At 38.0% G+C, this 25,139-nt stretch overlaps 1 protein-coding gene across 25 annotated transcripts in view; it reads left to right on the forward strand.

Annotated features, from left to right (window-relative positions):
* Positions 1–22,974, forward strand: part of RIMS1 (regulating synaptic membrane exocytosis 1) — a 438,679-nt gene extending 415,705 nt beyond the window's left edge. For all 25 annotated transcript variants that reach the window (XM_089681365.1, XM_089681367.1, XM_089681368.1 and 22 more), the window contains 3 exons: positions 9,150–9,251; positions 15,852–15,991; positions 20,364–22,974. In XM_089681365.1, the coding sequence (XP_089537491.1) occupies positions 9,150–9,251; positions 15,852–15,991; positions 20,364–20,582 (461 nt within the window). In that variant the 3' untranslated portion in view covers positions 20,583–22,974. The remainder of the gene's footprint in view (positions 1–9,149; positions 9,252–15,851; positions 15,992–20,363) is intronic.
* The last annotated feature ends 2,165 nt before the right edge of the window (positions 22,975–25,139 follow it).

Raw genomic sequence — 25,139 nt, forward strand, 5'->3', positions numbered from 1 at the left:
AGTACAGTAAGGTACCATGGGCTGTGTAGTCCTTAGAAATTAGAAGTAAACAGCAGAGGAGACGCTACAAAGCATGCAGGGAATCCCAGAAGTTGAGGAAAGAACTGGTCAGCAGACAGGCAGAACTCAAAACATGAGAGCAGATTTAAGTAAACGTGTATTGTTTGTAATGCTATTACAATGCTGATGTTATAAAATGAAAGTATGTTGTGACCATTGGTGACCAAAGATGTTTTTTAATATTTGGCTGACAAGAAGATAATCTAGTTGTCATTGATAAATTAGGAAGTTTTATTTACATATTTTCTTCATTAATGACAGTTACACAAATAATTTTCAGTTAAATTGATGAATTAAAGCATGTCCTACCATCCCAAGTTTGATAGTCCTCCTAACATTGATACTGAACTGATAGTGAGGTATTCAGGCATTCTTATTAACATATGACTTTAGGAATGTTCTTTACTTTATTATCCTTTGAGGAACACATGAATTTGGGTATTTTCAAACATTCAGGTTAAACTGCTACATACAGGAGGCTAGGACCCTGGAAAACAAAACAAGTTGTTAAGCCAGCCCCTGTATAACCCAACCTCCAACCACCTTGTCTTATTTTTCTTCTAGTGTCCCAGGATATTGGAAGCCTTTTCCTTGTGACTGCTGGGAAAATCTATACTATATTTTTGCTAGTCTTTTTATTCTTATTTTTCAGGGGTTTTTTTTTTCAGTTTAGATACTTGGTACACTGTATATACGTTTATCTTCAGTGACTTCAAACAATCTTGATTCTGCTTGAGCAAGTCTCTTCTCGTCAGCTATCCAGTCCACCATATCCTCAGCAGCAGCTTTGGAAACAGAACTCTGACCCCTCTTGACTGGAATATTTCAGGATTAGCCTGGAATGTGAAAATTGACACTTGCAGCACTCTCCAGGTCCAGTGCTGTACACCACTTCTGGTGTAACTCAATCAGTGAAGACTTACGCAGTGAGTAGGCCTCTGAGTGTAGTGAGGCGAGCCTGAAATGTGACTTTCAGCATTGGGCTCTACATTGGGCACTTCTAGAGCTATGGTACAGCCACCAGAGCCAATGCATAGCTTCTGGTAGTGAGTAAGACCAGTCAGGCTCAATAACTAAGAGCTACCTCAGAGTTGGTACCATCTTACAGTGGTAGGGCTGAGAGAACTGAGATCAAGAACTGTTGAAGAGTTGTGCACATGCTTTCTGTGCTCTTCCTCCCACTATTAAGCCTAGAGGAAGCAATTTTTTTTTTGAGGCACTTCATGGATCATCTACTTCCAGGTCTTATTCCACTGCCTGCCTACCGTGACTTGGTCACCTCTGGGTGCCTGCACCCTCTTTGGCTTTTACTGCTTGGTTTGTGAGTACACAATGCGTTGCCCCACTTTGGCTCTAATTTGTTTACTTCTACACGGTCCAACATGAATGTGGATTACATCTGTTCTCTCAACCTTAACCATTACCATTGTAAGAAGGACGGAAAACAACCAAGTCATAGCCCCTCCTGCCAATGTGAAGATGCCTTTTCCCTTTAACCCTTTGAGGACCAAGGGACGTATTTGTCCCATGTTTGTAATTGCGTGTATCATCTGATTAAGAACTTAAAACTCTTTTTTTTTTTTTTGGTTTGAGTCAAAATATTAGTTCTTATCAACAAACAACAAATGGATCTAGCTTTTTGCCAATTATTTCATGAAATGGCTTAGGTACAGCAACTGAAGTGTACGAACTTTAAAAACAAAAAAATTAATTCTTTAGGCGTTCCAAAACCTTACGGTCCTCAAAGGGTTAAAATGGAATTTAATGATAAGTGGTCTCAGCACCATGGTGAATCCCCTTTAAAATAACCTTTCCTAAAAGGTACATGCAGCTTTTGGTGTGTTCATCTTTAGATAAAGACTCTTGTATCATAGGCACATTTTGTATGTAGAGAAATTTAGTATGAAATTATTCTACATTGAGAGCATGGAAGGTATACCAATTAAATTACTGTTCACACATTCATTGGGCTTTGGAAGCACACATGAAGAAAGCCAACTCTATATAAATAGATTGTTAAATAGCATAAAGATAGGTTCTGTGTCTAACAAAGGTGAAGAACCTACAGTATTATCGACAAATCAAAATTTCCTATATCAGATATTATTGTTGTTCAATAAATGCACTCCTTAAGCTCTCATCTCTACAATGTTTTGAGCTGCTTCAATTCAGTTTGATTGAACAGTTTAAATGAAATATTTTGCTTATTTCTTAGCACCTTAGCTGTTCTGATACTTCCATATGGCATTCATTTTAAAATAGGTTAACAAGGCTTAATTGGCTACAGGACATTGCAAGAAGTTGTCTATGCAAACAGTTGTTTAATTAGTGAGAGTAGTGTGAATAATTAGATAGCAGGAAGAAAACGAAGGAAGTAATTTCTGGGCTTTGAAAAGCTTTGCTAATAAAAATAGATACTGCATCTTCCCAGACAGTAGCAACTGAACGAATGCCATAAGAAAATACTCTCAGTACAACCTCAAAATAAGTCACCTAGTAAAATTTTTATTATCAGGATTTCTATTATTTCTCATATTTTTTCTATTGCTTTAAATATTCTACATTCACATCAGTCCCTGTCCTTAAGAATCTTATAATCTAAAATCTCTAAATTGCCTTCATACGTACACTTATTAACCTACCAGCATGTCTTTGGTGCGTGGGTGGAAACCGGAGGAAATCCACGCAAGCACATGGAAAACATATAAAACATATAAACTTCATGCAGGTAGTGTTGTGGTTGAGGCTATCTACTAAACCACAGGTTATAACATATTTTGCAACACTGAGGAATATTTTTTTCACCATTTACATTGGTAAAGGAGCCTACAGTCTGTCTCTAGAAAAGTCACAACATTCACACAAAAATTCACATACATACTATTATATTATCAGTTTAGGTAAAGCTAGTTTACACAACAATATGTTTTTGGATTGTGGGAGGAGAACAGAGCTTCCAGCTGATGCCAAATCAAAACCAAAACAAAACATATAGGGATGGATTTACTAAAGACAAATAGGCTGTTTGCTTTGAAAAGGGAATTTTCCCTTACTTAGTGAATGTGTTGAAGCTCTGCTGACTTCCCTCATCCAGTCTTGTGCAAACAAAAATGCACATTTATTATTTCTTGCACTTGAGTGGGTATTCTATGCAAAGTGAATTTTCACCACATTCACTAATCTAAGAGAAAATTGTCTTGCAAAGTGGACTGTCTCTTTGTCTTAAGCAAAACCATCCCACAATCTACATTTTTAAGAACTCAAGATCTCAGTTTTGCAATTTAACCCCTTGGCACCAGCACCTCCTAGCCCTTTAAGGGGTTTCAGATGCCAGGAGGCAGGGTGGCTTTGCTGATCATGTGACCACTGTGACAGCCAATCACATTGGAAAGTTCCATTAGCCGCTGTGTCAGGAGTGTACATGATGTGCGCTCTCAGCACAGTTTTGGTTTTCTTTGGGTACACAGATATGCAGCCTCTCAGGATTAAAGTGTTCCTAAACCCAGGACCCTGCATTCACAATATCTAGTCACCCACTCTACACAGAACATAGAAATGCAGTTATTTTAGTAAATATAAACTGCTAAATACCTTTTCTCATCAGCAGTTAGAGCAGTCTTGTGACTTCTAGCAGTGTCCAGCAGAGCACTGGTTCAAGCTTGTAGGAGGAGTTTTCATCTCCTCTCACTGTCCTATGGGACTGCAAGACCCTTGACCCTCTGTCTGGACAGTGCTGATTGGCCCTATGCTGATCACATGCACTCTTCCAAGAAAAAAAAACTAGCAATACACACCAAACTGAACATGTGCAGCTTGCCTCCAAGGCTCTGTTTTATCAGGAGATGAGTCAGGGACTGTGGAAGAAGGGGAGAATCAGAGAAGACAGACTTTTTACACAATGCAGATGATTGACCCCTTAAGTTCCACAGTGAGTATAACAAGCATGCTTTACTTCATATACAGATTGATTTTACTGTTGTGGGTTTTGTAACACTTTAAGGCCCACCCGTCGAGAGGCCGCATATATGCGTATGGCCGTCAGGAAGGAGTTAAACACTTTAGTTTTAAGTTGGAGTCTGGTTGGATTAGACAACAAATATGGTGAGCACAAGTTTTGTCCATGTTTTTCCAAACCACGTATGTCATCTCTTATTTATAGAATTAAAAACATTAAGCAGTAACATTAAACCATAGCCAGTGTTGCACCATAGTTACACTTGACTTCCATGCGCATTTTGGTCCTTTCTTACCTTTCACAGATACGTTTTCTGTTAGAATTATTGTTACATTATGGGAACTCTAGTTGCTACAAGCAGCACTGGGAGATATTATGATTTCAGAATAATTAACAGCGAAACAGTAAGGTATTTTGATAACTTTTTTAGCAGTGTTTCTATTTAGAGAGCTGAGGCCACTGAGTCCTAATTTTTTTTTTGTGTTCTCAAGTTCATCTTTAAATACTTTTTTTTGCAAAATACATAGATCCACTTAAGTATACATTTGTACAGTGGGTAAAATAAGCATTGAACATGTCACCATTTTTCTCAGTAATTATATTTCTAAAGGTGCTATTGACACATTACCATTACCATGTGCATTTACCATTTTTGGCCACATTTTTACCCCTGTTGATATTTGTTACAGTCATCATTGCTTCCACACTTGTTGTTCCTTTAGCATTTATTTCCACTCTGCACACTATTCTATGTTTATTTACCTTTTTATTAAGTAGTGCAACACCAATTCACATTCATTTATTTTTCTCACTATTTTGATTATAGTCAGGTGTTTGCAGCCACTAGGTGGGGTTTTTAGCCATCTGGCAGCGCAGGAGGGATTTCCCCCTCTTTTTTTTTTTACTTACAGAAAAACATTGTCCTGAACATGCAAATTTGAATGTCAGTACATGCCATGGTACACAGCAATTCAAAACATAATCCCCTATATAGGGTGAAAAAAGCAAAAAACAATACGCATAATAACCCTAATATCCCCATTGCATTTCAATCATTCCAATCCAAGATCTTCTTCAGGGAGCATGAGAAGAGGGAGAATTCTAAATAAACATATAAAGGATTAATAAAATATATTTTTTTTATTCCAACAATCATAATTACATATTCCACACTCTAATACTTACAATGCATTAATCAGACAACCAGCATATATCAGAGCAGACGTAAAAACAATGGTGTTCACCACGGAGACCGGTGCCTCAATGGATGATGTTGTGAGAAAACTGAGGGTATACGAGTGGTCACATGAACATCTCAAAATATTGATGGTGGAGGAAGAAGTCGATCAAAGCCCTCACACCAGCAACAAAGTCACTCTGTGAGGTGTAATAAGTGCTTTCATATAACAGAAAAATTAATGAATAACATGCATTGAAAAAAGAAGTGTGTCTGACTGTCTATGTAGTAAAATATACTAACCATTCAACAAGAAAAGAGAGGAAAAATATAAACCTACTATTTCTCTTCCATGTTGCTGGGGGGAGGGGCTATGTGTAGTTCAAGTGCTCACAAATTCCCCACATGATTTCATCTATAATGAAAGCCCATACAAGTGTCTTATAAATCTTGAATATACATATAATATACCAATACCACTATTTTGAAGGGATAGGGTGAAAATAGAAAACGCCCCCTAGCAAAATGCCAATAAACATCCCTTAGAAATCCACCTAACAATGTGGGATAGATACAAAATATAAAGGTTTTGGAGATCGGAGATTGGAGATCTTGGATTGGAATGATTGAAACGCGTCAAGGTATTGGGGTTATTATGCTTTTTTTTTTTGCTTTTTGGCCCTACATAGAGGATTATGTTGAATAAACTATGTCAGAGCTGCTAGATAGATTTTATTATCTACATAATGAGGTTTTAGGAAATTTTGTAAAATAAGGTACACTTTTTTTTATATGAATATATGTGTGGTATTTTATTAGTTGCATTAAAGTCCCAAGGGGGTATCTCTCTAGAATTTATTGTATTTTGGGGTCGAGCAGCCGCTATTACAATTTTTTCTTCAAACTGTTGAAAATATGCGCATGTATATGATCATCAATCCAGGTAATCAGCAAAACACACGATACATCTCTCACAGGTAGATCATCAGCCTTGGGTGTAGTGATATACAGCAGGACTCAGAGAGCACACTGAACAGAGATCAGAAAAGGGACAGGCTCCAGACGTTACTCCACCCTTCGCAGCAGCCAGACCCTTTTCAGCACGGAGCGGAGGAGTGACGTCACCTCAGATTTACAGCAGATGTATCTTGCATCCAGAAGAGGGAGCCCATTCACCTAGGCTGTCCATCCACTGGTTCAGTGTGCTCTCTGAGTCCTGCTGTATATCACTACACCCAAGGCTGATGATCTACCTGTGAGAGATGTATCCTGTGTTTTGCTGATTACCTGGATTGATGATCATATACATGCGCATATTTAATGAGCGGTCGGTGAGTGCGCATTTTTTCTACACAGTTCCAGTCACCTATTTAATATAAGGAAGACTTTCACTTCAAGTCCTTTTCAGATTTTCTGTATATTTATGAAGATTTCATGAACTTTATATATTCATTTATTTTTATATTCACTCAATTCGCAGCGCTGCACTGTACTTATATGATTTACCATAGGTTATAGTTTTGCCTTAAAAGCGGAAAAAAAAATTTAAGGCAGGAAGTAGTTTACTGTATAAAGCTATAACTGTATATCAGGTGGCATAAAGATGCTCACTTTGAATGATTTCATATAGTTCACTAGCAGGCCACAACACAACGCTGGTCCAGAAGCATTGCAGTCTCAATGATAATACCTCATAATCTGATAATCACTGCAGGCTGCTGTAGAAAAAAATAAAAAATGCACGTTTTTGTACCTGCAAACATATGTGCATGTATTATTTTTTGTTAAACTCGAACTTAGCCTTGAATATCTTTCACATATTGTGAAAAGATCCATATTTGTTGGGCAACACTGTAATAATGTTAATGAAGGAAAAAAAAAAGGAGGAGATGTAAATTACACTGAAGTTATAGTGCAGTTTTTACAGTTGTGTGAATTTAGGTGTTTAAAAGCTGAATATTTTTGTCCCATCAGTATGTCTTTTCAGCATGCAAATCTAGCAGAGTAGATATATATATATATATATATATATATATATATAGAACATTTCTCAAGGAGATTATGTTACAGTTATACTTGCTGTAATGCATTACAAATATTTCTTATAATGTGTTGGCACCCTCTGCTGTCTATTTGAACAGACACAAATTTACACTATGTTTAACTTCTTGTGAAGTAGTGCATGAAAGGGAACTGTAGTCTTTGAACAGGAGTGTGTTGTGCATAACTCGAGAAGTTAGAATAAACAATAATTTACACTAAAGCCTTGAAGTCTATAAAAATGGAAAACGTCAAGGAATAGTCTTTCACAATTGAAGTAGTGGATTTAAATTTAAGGAGCTATGAACAAAAAAATAATAAATATCTACCAAATATAAATTTTAAGTTAAACTGATAGTAATTGTAATCTTTTTAATTAAAAGTGCAATGCAAATCTTTTTTAACATTTGATAAATAAATAAGAACTTGTGTCATTAAATTAGAACTTATGTCATCAAATTCGACAATAGCAAAACAATTTTTGAAATGTTATGGTGCATTATACATAGATATTATCTGTAATCCTGTTTTTTCCTTTTTGTTTTATTTATACATAGTTTTAAGTTTAAGAAAGATGTACAGTTGTGCAAAGTGAATAGTTCTAATATCTAATGCATTATTCATAAGAAAAAAAAAACAAAAAATAAAAATATAGGTGACAGTATAACTAAAGGCAAACCTTTTTTAAAGTTTTGGATAGTGTGCAGAGGGATTATAGTGCTTGTTAGTTTTTATCGCTCCCAGCTCTCCTGTTAAGGAGATTCATACTCTCTATTTGTTCTGTGTACAATTAACATTGACAGAGAAAGTAAAAGAAAATCCTAAATTTTAGGTTGTCCCCAGAAAAGTAATAGAGAGGAAATATTCCAAAGGGGACACTTGTTCTATTGACCTGGGGATCCCTTAGGAATACTTAATATTCAGAGATTTCTTCTCACTTCCTATTTGGCTGTATTGGACAGGAAGTGAGGGGAAATCTCCACAATGGGACACAGATGACCTATCCAAAATGGAAAAAAAAAACGTTTTGCCTGTAATGCTGCTTTAAGTGTGAATACTGCTTGGATTTTGATTCTTATTTTTGGCTATAATTAAAACAGTGGAAGATGTAAGTTATGCAACTCTATGATTTATTCACTGCTTTGGTTTCACATCTGTGAGACATCACATTGACATTCTGAAAGATTGGGAATAGAGATCAGTTTGCTAAATTAGCATTCCTTATAACATATTAGAATGAGATTTTGTCTGCTGCTTAGCTTCATTATAATGCTCGTACATTAAATCAGGGATTCTGCTTGTGCTCAAATGTAATCATATAATAGCTGTATAAAGGTAAAATCAGACCTCCAGGCTTTAGAAGATGCCTACTTCAACCAAATATGAGCTAGCCATGTACGCCCAATGAACCATATTATTAGTCTTGAACTATGTCTGTACAGATTTGTTTGTTACTAGGCAGCAATGAATGGGGAGTTCTCAGTTGGTGGCTTTTTAGGGGAAAAACAAAAGAAATCAGTTTGGAAAATCTGTCCTGTCCAATCGAAGCAGAATGCGAGGGTTTAGAGTGTTATGATTGTTCTCTATTTGTCTGATCAAACTGTAAGCAGATGGTTCCAGCAAATGTGTGTAGGTATATTAAGAAAGACTCCTCCTTTAATCCCTTTTTACATAATTCCTCTTTTAAAAGCTGAAGACTGATTTATGGGTCACAAGCAAAAAAATGTACAAATTAATACAAAATGTTGTTAGATCAAGGTGAATATAAGAAATTCTTTGCTGCCTTTATGCTGCATTTACTACTAAAACCTATCAAGAGTTGGAATTAAACTTTAAATATTTAGTTTTTAAAAAAAATACTTTGATAGTTTTTTATTATTTGTTATATGTAATGAAATCAAAAATGTTTTGTTTCAGGTGACATACAAATTGGCATGGTAGATAAGAAAGGACAGCTAGAGGTTGAAGTAATAAGAGCACGAGGCCTAACACAAAAGCCTGGTTCAAAATCCACACCAGGTAAGTCCAAAGTCAATCCTTCTGTCTATTTCTCTATTTGAACAGACCTAGCCACAAAGAATATGCATGTGTACAATGTAAAACATAAAAATATAGTATGGAAATTCAGTGAACATGGTCTATCTAGCTGGGGTTTTAGCTTTCCTTCAGGCATCACCTCACTACACCAGGACTCCCTACTGTGTAAAATACAGTACTTACTGGTTGTCTGACACATGACCATACATTTTTCTATTTTTTTTATTTCATGGCCCTAACATGGGATTGTACGCCCCATTAACACCCATCATATCATAACAACATACCTAAATAATAAACACACAACAAGGACTGTGGGAAAGTTTGGGCTGCTGCCCCTTTATTGATTTTAAATCAGTTTTAGTTTTGTTAACCTTTAATACCAAACAGAACCACTGTTAACCACTGACAGACCAACATGCTTAGTCACTACGACTCCAGCAGGAATATCAAATAACAGTTTACCAACCATTGTCCACTGGCAGCCGTGCCCTAAACCCGGCCACCACAACCTGAACATTCATTCTTTACAATCCAGCATTGAAGATGTCCTTACCAATATCTGAGAAAATGTAACAAAACTTTCCCAACTTTCTGAAATGATAAAGGTGGATACTTTTTAGCATTCAGTAGAGCAAAGGACACATCCCTACCTTGACCCTGATTACATGGACCACAAAGATCTAATTTGCAGAATATGATTGGCTGAACCACAAAAGTGCTTTTTTACCTCTACTTTTCTTTTATTGGCTTTTCAAAACAACAAACTCGGCGATATTGAGGCTGGACAAAAATATACTGCAGCACACACCTTTGGTAGCAAAATAGCACATCTTGTACACAGATATACACATCAGACCAAAAAGAGGGACAACCAAGACTGTAAGATGGACACAGAGGTTTGGTCTCTAAGGAGGGACAGTTGGGAACTATGGTAAAATACTGCTAAAGAGATCTCTGATGAAACCATCCAGTTTACAATAGAGAACAATCACAATAGAGTCATCAATACTAAGATAGATCAGCACATTAATCAAATCACATTTCATTATAACTTTACCATGAAGTAAAGCCCATAGTTAGAAAACCACAAAATAATGTTGCACAAGTTCATAGAAAACAATAGAAGTTGATGACAACTTACTTGCGGACAGAACAGTTTTCATTTTATTTAGAAGGTCCAAGATTTTGAACCTGCCCAAATCAAATAGGGTATGTGGTCAACCAGATGTTAACCCCTATACCCTTCAAGAGAAATTGAATTTCAGCAGGAAGAAAAATAAGATCCTTTGCAACCAGAAAACATATGAATACCTGACTATCCATGCTATTTTTTTTTAAATGATAAAAGGGGTGGGGGGGGGGGGGGACATGTGTAATAAATACAAAGAAAGTAGCATCTGCATATCCTGCACCATAAACATCTTTTAAGGACAGATTTTAACTAAAATTAAATTATGATAAAGGAGATCCCTCAACATGCTACAGAAAAAATGGGAAGCCTTGAGAATTGTTAAAAAAAGCAGAATTAGCTTTAAATGGGCAATGTGAATGGCCTTAGGCATGAAATGGTAACTACATACCCTAGCCCTGACCTACCAAAGAAAATGCAACCTGTTCTATCTAGCAAGTTAACTTACCTCAACTAACCAGGCTGAACAAAGTGGGAAGGCAGTTTTAAAGTGTTTTATATGCAGAAGACAATTGTCACATGACATGTTGTGCATGTAAACACTGCTTCTGAAGTCCTTTCAGGAACTGCTTGACCAAAAGGGAGAATTATATGCAAAGGCATTGTGTATATTTCTAAATATACCTGTTATACAAAACTGTTAACGGTTTTGATGAATGAGCATGGAATCAACCACTTTCATACATTTCATATAAAGGTCAAAATATTTATGTAGACCCCTCAAAAGAAGGTGTAACTGGTATATATACAGCATAAATAATGCTGTTTGTTTAGCAATTTAATATTGTATCAGAAATAACTGCAAAGGAACTGGTATTATGGACATTGTAGTCCTTTGCTGTCTGCTGAGGTAACTGGTATCCTGATACACTGGAAACCTGGCAAAACAGGGCATCTGCTATTAAATTCTACCCTTAAAATACTTTAACCTAAATCTTTAATGAAGACAGGGGACAATAATATCAACAACAGATAATTGCATAAAAACGTAACATTCACCAATTTGATTCTCCTGTTGCTGAAAGGCGTGTTCCAAAGTGCCACAGCCACAACAACAGAATAGAGCTCCAAACCAGCACTACTCTTAATGACACCAATGTAAATACAATAATCTGTCAAACTCTGAACACTATTTGCCAGACCGCAGATTATCAAATCCAATAGATTACACTTCAATCAACTTGAAATTTCTTATCTAAAACAAATTCCACCATATAGAGCTAACGTCTTAAATAGAAATAACTTTGTGCCCAAACCAGCAGATTCTCTTTTACCTCCTAGCAAATCCAACATGAAAATCAGGGAATTTAAGGCCCAAGATAAGAAGCACCAGCCTACTAGAGAAAATTCTGCCCATAGGCATAATGCGTAATGCCAAAAGCCCAAGAACAACTGAATAACATGAACAGTACACTAGTTTCTAAAAGCATTAAACATTAGGTGGCTCTTAAAAGATACATAGGAGTTGATTTGGTAAAACCGTAGAATGAAAAATCTGGTGCAGCTCTGCATAATAACCAGTCAGCTTCAGGTTTCTTTTTGTCAAAGCTTAATAGAACAAGCAGAAGTTAAAAGCTGATTGGCTGCCATGCACAGCTGCACCAGATTTTTCACTCTCCAGTTTTAGTAAATCAGCCTTATTGTCTTTTGCATGACTCCAAAACTCCATCCTGGCGGAATCTATTAACACATCTAGGAACTCAAATGTGGTGCAAGAATTGTGTTTCAGCAGCCAAAAGGGACATGATATTTTGCATTAACCATCAGACTGGAAGAGCAGGGAGTTACAAGCTCCTGGTCAAAAGGAGAAAATGGACAAAAAGTAAATTTGATGTCAGATCTGACTAACAGTTTCAAACCCGCTGCCTGCCTCACTCACAGTGGCAGGAACACTGGTAATGTGGGCATCTGATTAAGAGTAGGGCCTCCTTTGTCTGTGTATTCTTGCATGGTAGCTTCTCCCTTTTTGGCCTACATGCTGACATTTCCAGTCATTGGTTCTCCTTTTCTGGTCCCTGACAAGACCTAATGGCCACCCAGTCCTAGCTGTGATGCAACACTCAGATCAGGCACTTCTGGTCCAACCTCACAATCTTCCACATCTGCCTGGTGATCCATGCCAACTTGCAGGAGAAATTTTGACCACGCAGTACCACAATGCCTTGATCCTCCCTGGTGGCAGATGATGTCCTGATGCTGTTAATGAATTTCCTCCTGGTCTGCATGCAGATTGATGAAAAGTTCCCTGACTGACTTCAGGTAGGCTACTACTCAGTATACAGGGTACTGGTAATTCAGGAATGAGAGGAAAACTACAGGTACAGGGCTCAAAGATGTACATGATGACACCGCTGTCACCAGTGAAAACTAAGAGGAAAAGTAAAAATAAACTTTTCTGACCTAGTTCTTCCACCAGAGATATTAGCCATTTGAAGTAGTTCCCGAAAGTAGATTATCCATTCATGGCTGGAAGCAGGACAAAGGATCCAAAAGGAAGCCTGGAGATAATCCAGACTTGAGTTCAGATGACAGACCTGAGGTCAATGTCAAGACCACTCAGTGACAGGAGAGGATTTTTAAATGCAAGGTTACACTCACTGGCCAGCTGTTTCCTTCCAAAAGATTTGTCACCAATCTAACACTCAGCTGACTGAAGATCTGCCCAGTAGCTGAACTAAATCCTCTTAGCAACAGCAGACAACTTTTAGCCTAAAATACAAAAGAGAAAGAACCAACAAAGCAGCTCCTGAGAGACATGTACTTAACAGCCACAATAGCCCTTATGAATTAAATGAATTTATAAACCAATGGGTGATAGTTGTGACAATATCATGGGGTCATTTCTCTGGTTTTTTTTCTTTCATGGTCCTAACATTAGGAAGTTTCCTTTCAGGAAACTCAAGTTTTTGTATCTTTGTATCTCTGATTAGGAGATTTGCTGGCATATCCTCTCTAACATGCACATAGAAAACAATGAAAAAACAGAACAAATGTTTATTATGTTTTACACTCTGTTACAGCCAACCATATCACTTCTACAACAAACAGCACAGCCAGCATTTACTGTAACTGTTAAAACAGGCTTTGTATAGCATATTAAGCTTGTTTGTGACAACCTCTTCTGAGTTACAGCACATTAAGCTTGTTTGTGACAACCTCTTCTGAGTTACAAAAAGGAAAACAAAAAGGTTCCTTGATAACCAGAGTACTTACCTAAGGTAATGGGGTGAACTGGTATAGCTCAGCTCCACTTGGATGAAAAAATGCAATCCTGAACAGGTAGGCTTTATTCCTTTGTAGCGCTACCACTGAAGGAGCCACTTGGTAATTTTGGGTTCGTTGTTCTGCGCCTCGACTCCAAGATCACCCTCAGCCCCTCGGGCACACCTGGTTGAATGAATCACTACATGACCCATGATCCTCCCCTGTGCCTCTCTGATTGGTCACCTTGCTGTAACCAATAGGGAGGGAAAAGAGTGGGCGGCAATCCTAGCAAGTGCCGCTCCTCCATGCTGCAGCACAAGGAGAAGGTGGTATGGGGAGAAGGGACCCGGCACTGACTCTCCTCAAGCCCGCTTCATCTTTTATGTATTTTAATGCATGTCAGAGACTACTGAAAACAGATGGTATTTCCATGTCATCACTTTCATCACAAAGCTAAGGTTTAAGATATTTGTTCCACATTAAAAACAGTAAGCAGGGCCACACAAATCATTCCTATATGTACTTGGGCCAGTTGTACATCCAGAACCGAAGATTTATACCACAAACACAAACCAACATTACAGAACCATTTATACAACATTGTGCAAAGTTATTTCAGGCTTGTTGGCTATCATCATAAGGAAACCAAGTCTTTAATAGGGCTTAGGAGAGCTATAAACCAGCAGTGAAGGAGGTGCAAGCAGCTAGAGTTGCCTGCATGTACCATCAAACAATTCCAACTCATTCCAATAACATGTTGGCCTGTCTTTTCCATTTTCTGTCCTTCGCTGTAGGATGGTGAGGATGCCTATCACAGAAATTGACATGTTTAAAATATGTTTAGCAGTGTAAACCTGTATCAAATACATATAAATATTCCATGGTATGAAATCTTATTTTTAAAATATTAGTCAGCTCAGCACAGTCTTGGAAGGTGTGACATAAAGTGTCATTATTTAAATAGATAAATACATAAATAATATATATATATATATATACTGTATATACACTGCTCAAAAAATTTTAAGGGAACACTTTTTAATCAGAGTATAGCATCAAGTCAATTAAACTCCTGGGATATTGCTGTAATCAGTTAAATAGCAGAACCCTAAAACAGGAATGGTTTTACATGTGGAGGCCACTGACATTTTTCCCCTACTCATCTTTTCTGACTGTTACTCACTAGTTTTGCATCTGGCTAGGGTCAGTGTCACTACTTGTAGCATTAGGCGATACCACGACCCTACAGAGGTTGCACAGGCAGTCCAACTCCTCCAGGTTGGCACATCAATACGTGCCATTGTCAGAAGGTATGCTGTGTCTCCCAGCACAGTCTCAAGAGCATGGAGGAGATTCCAGGAGGCAATTACTCTAGGAGAACTGGACAGGGCCATAGGTGGTGGATCAGTGAAGGTCTGGGGAGGCATATCCATGGAGGGACGGACAGACCTCTACAGGTTAGACAATGTCACCCTGACTACCATTAGGTATCAGGATGAAATCCTTGGACCCATTGTCAGACCCTATGCTGGTGCAGTGGGTCCTGGGTTCCTCCTGGTGCACGACAATGCCCGGCCTCATGTGGAGAGAATATGCAGGCAGTTCCTGGACGATGAAAGAATTGATACCATTGAATGTTCCCTACGCTCGCCTGACCTGAATCCAATAGAACATCTTTAGGATATCCTGTTTTGTTCCATCCAATGCCACCAGGTTGCACCTCAGATTGTCCAGGAGCTCAGTGATGCCCTGGTCCAGATCTGGGAGGAAATACCCCAGGACACCATCCGTCATCTCATTAGGAGCATTCCCTGACTTTTTCAGGCATGAATACAAGCACGTGGGGGCCATACAAACTACTGAGTACCATTTTGAGTTGCTGCAATGAAATTTCAGCAAAATGGACTAGCCTGCTGCATCATTTTTTCACTTTGCTTTCAGTGTGTCTTTGAATTCAGTCCTCTGTAGGTTGATAATTTTCATTTCCATCAAACAATGGGGCATCCTTACGTTTCTAACACATTACCCAGTCCATATCAGTATAGATATCCAGCATGATATTTTTCCCCATTGAGATCTGATGTGTTTTCAAAGTGTTCCTTTAATTTTTTTGAGCAGTGTATATATTAGCTTTCATACTGTACCCCTTTAAAAATGTTGTTTAACACGCTAACTTTCTTTTCTAGCTCCATATGTCAAGGTGTATGTTTTAGAAAATGGAGCATGTATAGCCAAGAAGAAGACCAGAATTGCACGAAAAACCCTTGATCCCCTTTATCAACAGACCTTGGTTTTTGAAGAAAATCCCCATGGAAAGGTGCTTCAGGTAAAGCTGTCAATAATACCCTTAGAAGTCTCAGTATCTTGATAGCTGAAGACTCTCCATTACTCTTCACTAATATGTGCTGACTGTGTTTGCTTCATTAAGAAAAAACGCTTAGAATTAAAATAAATCTATGGAATATACTATATGAATCTGCAAATCAATTTAATTTGGAAAACAGCAACCAGCTTCCATAATTTCTGTTTCGGGGACCAGAACCAACACCCATAACAGCGTGATGCTATTTTGCAAATTTTAAATTATAGGCAGGTGAAAAGAAGGTGCATGCATTGAACTCTGAGCATCCTTGTGGTTATATAGAATATGTATTGAATAATTTACATGTAAAAAGGTAATACCTTGGAAACTTGCTTATGTAATGTAATGAACACTATAGCTCCATTCACGTTCAAAACTTGTTTAGGCTTTTTATACAGTAAGTGGAGAAGGAAGGCATTGTACAGATTACCACCTGTTACTCACCAAAATTGTACAGTGACTTCCATGGACAGTATGCTGATATCATACTTCAGGAAGAGTCAAGAACAGATCAAGTATCTTCATCAGTTATAGTTTAGATGTAAGACATGTATCTAGACAACTATGCAGCCAAAGGTTTTTTCCTCCTCTTCTAGTGTATAATAGCAGATAATTTGTTTATCCTGTCATATAAACAATTACCCTTTTAAACAGTGATAATATCCTTTATTTTTACTGATTTATGTACTTCTTTCACAGTACTGTAATAAAAACAGGGACTATAAATAATAAACAGTGGTCAATTTACTAATGCTTATCGTAATTATTGTTTTATATAACATTTTGCATACAATATATAAAGAGTCAATTCACTAGTTTTACTGTTATTTATATATATATATATATATTATCCTCTGGTCGAACCACTCGCAATTTAATGAATGTACACAATAGAGCTGGCACACGCTGGCCTCCTAACAACCAGTAACTTATCCCTTCCTGGCTGACAGGTGAATGTAAACAAAGGGATGACGATGACAGATGGGGTGGAATTTCTCCCACAATACATACCAGTCCCTTTGAGTCTGGTATGCAAATTAAGGGGGTTATATTGGCAAAAAAAACAACATGAGGCCCCCAATTTCCATACCAGACCCTTATCTGAGCATGCAGACTGGCAGGCCGGGGTCGAGGGTATGAACATGTGACCTTCTTCTAATCCTCCTGAATCATACTAGGTCATATGCCCTCAACATGCCAGGGGGTACCTTGCCAGGACAAGTACCCCCTTGGCAAAGCACCTTGTCTCCATGTTGATGAGAACAAGGGCCTCTTCCCCACAACCCTGGCCCAGTGGGTCCGTGGGCAGTGGGCCTATGAGAATCTGGGATCCCTCTTTAACAATGAGGGCAGCCCTCTAACACCTAGTACCTAGCATCCCTACTCATTCAGAAAAAAATGTACACAGTTAAAAAAAACATCCACCATCATGTAGTCCCGTTATGCAGTTCCTTATTAGTGCCCACTGACCCACCAGAAGAAATAAAAATGCAGCTCCAGGATTTGTCTATATGTGGTCAATGACCAAGTTTAGTGGCTGTGACTCAGAGATGTAATTCAGCAGAAAGGAAGCAATGGGATCAGACATGTCTCAGCAGGCATGTTTTTTTTTTCTCATAATAAAGGACATGTCAAACATTAGGGTGTCTATATTTCTAGGTTACCTTTTGTTTTCTTTTGTGAATTTAAATGGCCTTCCAGACTGCATGTTTGAATAAGAGTTTGGTATGGAATTTGGATAGGCCTTTCCAAATACTTATTTTCATTTGTTTTGTTGGCATTGGGCCCTCCTTAAAATTCATACCAGACCCAAAACGCCTGGTATGGATTGTGGGGGAACCCCCATGTCACCTCCACTATCCCTGCTCCTTTGTTCACATCCAGCTATCAACCCGGAATCCTTGGCTGACAGCTGAATGAGCTAGGCAATGATGAATCACTGCACATTAGGATGTCAGCTCCCTGACAAGCCAGTATCCCTGAGCAGGAATATTTTTTTCCCACTGCAGCTGAAGGTCCAGTCTGCAATAAAATAAGGTTCAAAACGTGCTAAATACTGCAAAATATTAAAAAAAGCGATGCATGTATTTATTAACTTAGTGAATTGCCTGCTTCTGAGATAAATAGTTATTTTACCTAAAAGATATGTTCGGTATTTATCTCTAGTAAACTGGCCCCATAAAGACATAAAATACTGTGAAGGAGAATTCTTTCTTTACAATCAATTTGGAATACATAACAAGGGATAAATAAAATTTTCTCTAATAATCACCAAAAAATTGGCAGTTTCCCCCAGAAAACCTACAGGAATAAAATAATGTCAGTATTTGATTAGTTTTATTACCATATTTTTTCTCTGTTTAAAATAATATTTTCCCAAACGATTCATATTCATATGTTTTAAAACAATATTTTCCCAAATGATTTTGTATTTGCTTTTTAAATGTCACTCAGTCAGAAAATATTAAAATATTCTAAAATAAATATTACTTTTAAAAGTAAATAGGAACTTTAAAAGAATTTCATATTTGTCTTGGTGAATTTGTATTTTTGAATCTTTTCACAGTTTTTCAGCCTTTTCATCAAACAGATGTACTTACACAACGGCACCTTAAAGCAGTTTTCCAAAGCTAACACTATGGCTCCCAGAACATATTAGATTAGGTAAATTAGGTCTATAAAAAAGATTGGTGACCAATGATACATTAAAGCGGCATTAAACCCAAAAATTAACATTTGTTATATTGCAACTTACAAATTCTTAGATATGGTGGCTGCATTCGTTTTCTTTTTAGGCTTTCTTTTTTATTTTCATCTGGTGATCATGCCAAGCTGTGCTGCAGATGTGGCAGTTAGAAGGTTAATACCAACCACATACCACTGACAGGGGTGCTTACAATGATCAGCATTTATTTACGTAAAACCTTTATAGCAAAATGAACAAGACTGTTGCTGTAACTGCTTAAAAATGTGGAGTTTGGCTTTAAGTTGTTTAGTGTATCTAAATCCGTTTGTACTTCTAACATTACTCTCCTCACCCAGACTGACAATGTTGCTGTCCAAAAGTGTCTCTGTTGCTCCTTCCAAAGTGTAGATACTCTAATGCAGGATTAAACAGCAAAAAATAATTGCGCTCGGGCTAAAAACTCATAAAATCATAAAAAGATCTAATCAAGTAGCTAGCACAATTTTGCAGGATACAATATAATGAACATATAAAAGGTGGTGCAGCGCTACTAATATTTAAATCTCTATAACATTTCAATCCTATTGGAGTAAGATTCTGAAAGATAAAATATAAGGTCCCATTCACAGGTAAGTGGTGTAATTCAGCTGGAAAGAATGTGACAGAGACCACCCGTAGAGCCTTAATAGCCTGCTCTGTGGTTATTAGTACTCATAGGATGATGGATATAGGAAGAAAACCTTCACCAGCCCAAACACATTGCCTCTTACCAGAATGTATTGACCCCCCTTAAAAAGGAATGGTCAAACAGTGCTGTATAGAACCAAAATGAACATCAAAGATGGACTCTTCACAAGTATTTCTTCGAGAACTGACTTCCATAGATTTACAAAACAATTCAGCGTAATGGAAAGGACTAATCTCCAAAGACGACAACCCAAGGACAGAAAACCATCTCATAGTGTAGCAGACCAATGTACCAGACTATTTATTCAAAGTAATGCATGTACATATAACAAGTATTAAAATCAGCATATCACCAAACCAAGTATGATGTTTCCAACCATTGGTGATGAAGCGTGTTGGGTGGACCTACAGCTTGTGACATCATCACATGGGATACAACGGCCATCTTGTTGGTTGGAAACATCATACTTGGTTTGGTGATATGCCGATTTTATTACTTGTTATATGTACATGAATGATTGTATGATCTTGCTCTCAGCTGCATATGGAGATTAAAGAGGTGACTCCTTGTAACGATGGGGGGTGGCAACAGCAGCTTGAATAGAGCACAGGCACAGTTATGTGTTGAATGCAGAGGCGGAAATACACTGTAATGAACAGAGCAGGAGGGAATGTTAGCAGGAGGCAGAGAAATAGCAGAACATTGATCTTCCCAGTGAAGAGCTGTGCAGAATTCTGAGAAATAAGCAGTTTGTACTCCCAAATAGAATGCAAAGAAGCAAGCTGATCACACTTGAACAGATGTGCTTTCATGCCTAGTGTGGTCAGTTCAAAATAAGAAAATATATGGACTGGCAGGATCATGAGGTATTTCACACAAAAGAAGCAAACAAAGAGAACAAAAAGGAACACAGCCATATATTACTACAGTCTGTGTTTTCAACTTTATTTTTTTTTTCCTAGGTAATTGTCTGGGGAGACTATGGTCGAATGGATCACAAATCCTTCATGGGTGTTGCACAGATTCTCTTGGAAGAACTTGATTTGTCCAGTGTGGTGATTGGATGGTACAAGTTGTTTCCGCCTTCGTCATTAGTGGATCCAACACTGACACCCCTAACTCGCAGGGCTTCCCAGTCATCTCTTGAAAGTTCAACAGGGCCTCCTTCCATTAGGTCTTAATGAACTGGAAGGCAGTATAGCCTAATGTAATCACGATGTTAATGCCCGATAAAAGATTCAGAGTGGTATATTTACACGATCAAAAGCATTGCTGGAGACAGACAATCATTTTTTTTTGCCTGTAGTAGTGATCCAAAAAGATCTTATATTGGCAGAGAGAAACAAGAATATGAGTACTGTAAATGAACATACAGTTCAGCACTATTGGAAATCACACATGCTCAGTGGCATAGTAAGGGTGACATTAAATTCAAACTGGAAGCTTTCACTCTGTTAGAAATGTTTGTGATACATTTTTACAGACCATAAGCAGTGTTATCATATTGGTATTTCCACCTATTTTATACTTGTTAATTCCATTATTTTTTTTATATGATGTGTTAATCTGCCAGTTTCATAAAAAAAGCATTTGTGATAATTCTCACATAACGCTTTTTGTCCTTTTTATTGATTTTGTGAAAGCTGAGCATTACAGAAGTGATAATGGCTACAATTCTGTGTAATATTCCCTGCTGCCTGAAATACTGACAGTGACTTTGAGAAGCACTGCTATGTAGTGCTGTTCTATTATTAATGACCTTGCTTTTTTCATGTAGTGTTACACAACTTGGAGCCACAGATGTATTTTATGTATTATACTGCATGCTGCAATTTGATTGGAGCACAGCAATTGTCTGCACTAAACTCCCGCATTCTGGCACCAGGACTAGGAATTGATATGCAGACGCTGCAGTGCAGCAGTTGCATGCCACAAACTCCCTGTCTAGGTGTTACAAAATGCATCTTTGTTCTTACAGAAATTGAATAACACTACAAAAATCAGTATGAATGCAACGGCTTTCTTTATATCACATGACCAGGTTGCCAATTTTTCATTGTCCAAAATGCTGATTGATAAAAAAAAGCCAACTTGTTTGTGTTATTTTTTGTTTTACAGTCTGTGGAATAAATGATTGCTTAAAAATATTCTTTTCAAAAAAAAAAAACTAACTAAAAATAGAGGATATAATATATAGTATATATGAAAAAATATTCCACTTTTATTTTGTAACTTTTGGATTGCGGTACAGATTATGATATTTTCTGTTTTATTTCTGTTGTTTTTTAAGCATGGGAGAGGTTTGAAGAATTCTATCTGCAACCAATGCTGAGGTTGATGCAAGAGATTTTATGACTTTGGCATTTACAAATAATGTTTTGTCTGTGCTGTTTTGTTTGCCATCAGCTAGTAGCTGTACTTATTTTTGTGTCAAAGAAAACAATGTATATTTGACATCCAGGATTACCAAGCAATGGTGGAAATGAGCATATGACACTTTGAGCTGTACTCAGGCCTCTATGATATGTGTCACTTTAGACACCCTTGTCTGTCCTGGGTAGAGCATGGTATGAGCTGTTTAAAAATTCACTGGAAATTCCAGTAGAAATATTCTGCACTTACTAATATTTTTATCAGATTTTCGTTTACATTTGTTTGAGATTGATGCAAGCACAACGCTTGATTTTTTAACGCAAAATATTTTACTTTTTTGGGACTAGAAAATCAACCCCACCCTCCTCGATTTCAGTTAGCAGTGACTTTGTCCATTCTCGGCCTTGAAACCCCTTGTGAATTCTGTACATGTGCTAAGAGCTGCAGACTGTGCAGGTGCATTGGTATGACCCCCACCCCACCTTTTTTGCGCCATTCAATTTTGTGATCACACAAGTAGAGCAGCATGACATAGAGTAATTCAGAGCTGCATGCACGTTTTGTAAAAAAAAAAAAATGAAGAGACAAAAAAGGTAATTCAATAATGTGTGTTAGTTCCACATAGGCCAGCTTGTATGTTGCATGTACTTGTACAGTTTGCCCGTAATTCTGATGACATAATCAAGAACTCTAAGCCATCCATTTTTCTTATAGACATTTTGCAGGTTTTTACCAGACTAGTTGTGTTAGTCTGGTGCTAAATGCCTATAGATGGACATTATTTTTTACCCTATGGAAACGTAATGTAGTACGGACCAAATTCCTTCTGATAAATATTTTGGTGTAGATTCCTACTGTGGGGCTTGTAACACATGTAGAAATTGTGTACACACTAGGTTTTGATTCATAGACATACTGCCTGCACCAAGTGAACTATTTATTGTTATTATACAGGCTGAAACCATTATGCCCATATTTCTGTAGGGCAACAATAGGTTACTGCTTGACCTGCTGAGCAGGAAGAACTGAAGCACTGGTGCACTAATAGATTATGTACTGTCTTAGTGGCCAAAACGAATAAATTATAATTGGGTAGTATCTTTCTATTTTGACCACTTGTCTTAACACCCCCCTGTGCTTTTAAATAAACTTCCAACTCATGTTATGTAAACATGTTTAATAAAATTTACTTTTCATGTCCATGGTTGTTGTCCTTTACTTAATAAAATGCATGGCAGTTACCAAATGTAATGGCGACAGCTAAGAAACTGCTGTTGGTGAAGGGTGAGTATTTTAAAGCTACATTTTTGAAACCGCTTTTGTTAATATTTTTTACTGAATGTTGGAAAGACAGACAAAATGTGATTGTGCCTGTAAAATTGGATGTGTCATGTACTGTACCTGTGACCATTTAGATTCCTGATGGGATAATTATAGAAATTGATCTTTGCTGCAGATAATCTTCGCTTACCTCCAATGAAATGCAGTAAAAGTTAGAAAAGGCTTGGCCATGGTTACTGAAAGTTATTCTAAAGGCTTAATTAAAAATCAAACAAACATGTTATACTTACCTGCTATGTGCAGTGGTTTTGTACAGAGCAGCCCTCTTCTTGGGTCCTCCGCCGACACTCCTGGCCCCTCCCTCCTGTCGGTTGTCCTCACAGTAAGCAGCTTGCTGCCAGCATGCGCATTCCTCAGCCGCTGCTCCATGTGTTCATTCACCCCACTCAGCCACGCACCCTCTGTCTCCTCATTGGCTCATTGGATGTGATTGAAAGCAGCAAGAGCCAATGGCTCCCACTTCTGCCTCAGTCAATCAGGATAGGCAGTCCTGGGAGTGTGTGTGTTCCTGAATGTACATGTATTAACAGATAATAGGCCCATTTACGCATTAAAAAGTGAATCCTCAGGACTGGTAGAATAGAACTAACAGACTATTTGCCTATTCTATTCAAATTGGGAGCTGGTAATCACTGTTGTAAGAAACAAGGGTTGTAAACACTATAACTTGCCTTAATTGTTATTTTCATTAACTGCAGATAGGGTCTTTTCATCCTGTTCATCAACAAGATCAAATGTGTTTGGTCAATCGATCAGAAACCCCTCCAGGGTTAAGCAGCCCATAGATAAGTAATATTTTTTCTTTGTTCAACCAGCATGTGTGTGGATGGGGGAATCCTCCCCTCTGAGCTATTGTATTTTGACAGCAGAAAGGCACAGAATACAGTGATCAGCGCTGCCTGCTATAGCTCATATCAATGTTCGAGAGGGGAAAATCAAATAGTGTGGCTGTCAATTGAAATTCATCACTGAAACAGCCAAATGTTGATCCATGTATGGCCAGCTTAAGTATCTGGTATTATATTGTATATCAAAGGAAGATTTGATAGCTGGGAGAGTTTAAGATAAGAAATGATCTAGGATATAATATACATTATTGCATGTATGAAGGACACATAGGGCATACATAACTTGGACATACTGTATATGCTGAATATGTGGCATGCCCATATGCTATCTATGTTATGATAGAGGAGCAATGAGCATTTTGAATGGGACTCTGAAGAAATCTGGTATGATATTAATTTGTTTATACTCTGTTGGTCATGTCATCTGTTGTTGGGATCCAATAAATGCTACACTCTCTGGCAAAGAACTGAGGTTCACTGACTGGATATTTGCTTGAAAGAGATTGCATCCTACACACACATGTGCACAATCCTATCTCTTACGTTCATTTACAGACAGTCTGTCTTTATAAATTTGACCAAACGGTTTTATAGCACCACCTACAGGAGTAGGACACTGGGCAACAGCTGGGCTAGGTGAAAGGCTGGAAAATCTAGATGTAGTCGTCACCCCAGTATGGCCAACAAGCATGGCTGTGACAGCCCCATCCTTGACCGGAGTGGTCATCGAGTTAAACATCCCGCAGGGGCACATATGACCAGGCGCCTACAGTCTGTGCCACAGTGATACCCTGGTGAACAGCCCCCCCGCGCTTCGGTGGATGTGTTTCTAAGGCACATTCAGGTTGGCATCCACAGGTGCCACTCTCATGTGGAATGGAATCAACAGGCAGCATTCACGGCTCTGCATGTCGACCCTTCAGGTGGTGAGTCTTCCCATGGGGGGATCTCTCTCTCTCTTTCTTTCTGTTACTATCAGCCTGGGGGTAGTTTTCTTCAACCTTGGGGGTCCTGTCTTGTAGCAGTGCATTGCCTGGCTGGGTTGTCATTATGGGGCCTCAGATGCAAGTCCCCCACTGATCCCCTATCAAAGGCCATGGGTTCTTTGGGGTTTTTCTGTCCCCCCAGATTAACTATTGGTTTTCCTGCAGTCGTTTGTCTCCCAGGTGGAGGCGG

The sequence above is a fragment of the Staurois parvus genome, unplaced genomic scaffold, assembly GCF_062004578.1.
Source record: "Staurois parvus isolate SC_StPar_1 unplaced genomic scaffold, SC_StPar_1.0 ptg000264l, whole genome shotgun sequence".
In the NCBI taxonomy this organism is placed as follows: Eukaryota; Metazoa; Chordata; class Amphibia; order Anura; family Ranidae; genus Staurois; species Staurois parvus.